Source organism: Montipora capricornis, chromosome 9 (assembly GCF_036669925.1).
Source record: "Montipora capricornis isolate CH-2021 chromosome 9, ASM3666992v2, whole genome shotgun sequence".
NCBI lineage: Eukaryota > Metazoa > Cnidaria > Anthozoa > Scleractinia > Acroporidae > Montipora > Montipora capricornis.
The window spans coordinates 34,480,358-34,482,857 of NC_090891.1; the positions used below are offsets into that span (position 1 = coordinate 34,480,358).

General features: G+C 37.8%; 1 protein-coding gene across 1 annotated transcript in view; it reads right to left on the reverse strand.

Moving 5' to 3' along the window:
• Positions 1-918: 918 nt before the first annotated feature.
• The window catches only part of LOC138016494 (Bardet-Biedl syndrome 7 protein homolog), a 28,832-nt gene continuing 27,250 nt past the window's right edge, over positions 919-2,500 (reverse strand). The window contains exon 23 of the mRNA XM_068863639.1: positions 919-1,938. Within this exon, the coding sequence (XP_068719740.1) occupies positions 1,846-1,938 (93 nt within the window). The 3' untranslated portion in view covers positions 919-1,845. The remainder of the gene's footprint in view (positions 1,939-2,500) is intronic.

The following is a 2,500-nucleotide window of genomic DNA, read 5'->3' on the forward strand; positions in this document are numbered from 1 at the left end:
TCCAAAAGAATTTAACTGGCAAAACATCTTAGACTGAGAGATAAAAGCATAATAATAACTACAATAATAGTGTTATCTGCAACAACTAGGAATGCCATTAAATTTGCAGTCTGTCCAAGGTCTTCACTTTCACTTGATATTCAGTAACCTGACCAGTGTAGAATATAGGAGCATGGAATTAACACTTGCAGCGATGCTATGCATCAGGATAGTGATAATTTATTAATAATGCTAATAATGATAAAGTTTTTATTTAGTAGTACATGTACATCTGCTGGGTGGCTCTTCATTTTATGCTACTGTAGAACAACTTCCTACAAATCTGTCTTAGAAGTACTAACAACATATTGGAACAAAAATAATATTCGTCTTGCTACTTGTGATGTCCCCTGTTGGTAGACAGTGTGTTCTAAAGTTCATTTACCTTAAGAAGGAAAAATTATAAGGCAGTAGCTGCAAGACACCATGCTACTAGGGTTCGAATGCGTCTTGAAAACCCTTGAATTTTGAGAGTACATTTTCAAGGCCTTGAAAGTACTTAATCTTTGAAAACTTCAGTAAAGATAATCAGCCACTCAAGTCATGTCATACAAATGCGATGGGCTGTGGGGTCGAGAATGGTTACCAGTGCCTTTGTGAAGAACGACCGGGTTGTTAATGCGAAGAAAAGAAGAAAAGCACATGGAAATGAATGGTGAGAGACTACAGTTTTCGCTGACGTCATATCATCGACCGACATCTCATAATATTTGGCGGAAGTGGTTTCGATTTCAGAGAACTCAACATTCAAGTTTGCAGGATAAAAGGATTGACATTGGGGCAAACACACGCAAAAGGGTGCAATATAATTGAATGTCATATTGCAAAGAACGACCGGGTTGTTAAAAGAAAATTTCAGATTACAGTCAACCCAACTGATAAATTTCAATTCAGTTTATTTAGCCACAACACATTACACAGTACAGCATAAAAAGAAATTATCACATGGCAAGGGAGCCCAGAAGAAACCATGGGGCTTTTAGAACCTGGACCCCTCGTTACATAAAATAATACAAAACAGAAAGAGCTTACATGGATTGATGGACTAAATAGACTGCTTAATTAAATTACCATGTAATCTCATGATTGATGTTCAGTTGTGAACTGAAAAGTTCAATGTTGCGCTCATTCCTGAGTAGTTACTCTTACAATTTAAGCCGTGAAGTTCAATGTTGTATGCTCTACAGTCGATTGTTGACATGTAAAGTTGAAAGTTTTATACTTTTATGATAAAGTTGAATGTTGAAAATGATGTTTATCAACTGAAGTTTAATGTTGTGTGATAAAGTTGAATGTTGTTTTGCAAAGTTGATTTTTGGTGGGGATGCAACACCATACTGTCAGACTATTTCCATGGGTAAATTCTTTGAAGTAAATATAAAAAAGAAGTCCTTGAAATTTAAAGATTTGGTCCTTGAATTTTTGGTCTGAAAAAGTGTATGAACCCTGTGCTACATATGGTAGTTGCAAAGAGACTGTAGGTGAGTGTGGTCTAATACTAGGGAGTTTAAGCACGTGTGTTTTTGAGATGCGGATGGCAACCGGAAGAGAACATTTCACGAGACAGGACAGTGCTGTCTTCAAAATTTTTATACTTATCCTCTCTAATGGAGAAAAGATACTTATCAAGGGAAATGTGGTTGTGTGAAGACAAGTTAAAAGGGAAAACAACCCGCTTCCGGCCACCATCCACGTCTCAAAAACACGCGTGCTTAAGCTCCCTAATAAATTGTAGGAGGGGATGTCCTCTTTTGTGTTTTGTGGTTTAATAGAAGCACAGTGTTAGAACATTTATGGGCTCAGCCATTATGCTGCATCAAAGAAGTCAACAAGATTCTGAAGATCATAGTTATCCAGAACTTCAAGGAGAATTGGCACCTTGCTCTTGACATTCATACCCTGAAAAACAAACAAGTGGAGTAGTTAAGCTGCTGTTACATGTTGAAACTTGTAGCTGAAATAATGTGCAATGGCGCACTGTTGTTTCAGATGGCCTTGCACCGTGTAACATAAGAGATTGAAACTCGTTTGGGGACCTTGAAACTGGTCTCGAAATGCTGTTTACATGGCCTTAGCAGGTTTCTGATTGGCTTAACAAGACCAAGCGAGACCAGTTTCACGTAGTGGTGTTACACAGTGAAACTCCTGTTTTTATCACTAATGCGGTTGCTGCGACCGTAGCAGAAGTAGTAATCGGTTCTACTTTTCATGAAACTTGTCTCGCAACAGATGTTCAAAAACATTCACAAAACAACCATGTTACACGGTGCAATGCCTCCTGAAACTTGTTTCGCAGCGCTGTTGCACACAAATTTCAGCTAAAAGTTTCAACATGTAACAGTGGGTTTTAATAAGAAAGTAAGGAGATACAGCATGTTCTCTTTCAAGGAAATGAATTGGTAGAATTGACCAAGAAACCCTGAAAATGGACAATTTTTGGATACTTAGAGTGACAAGAAGT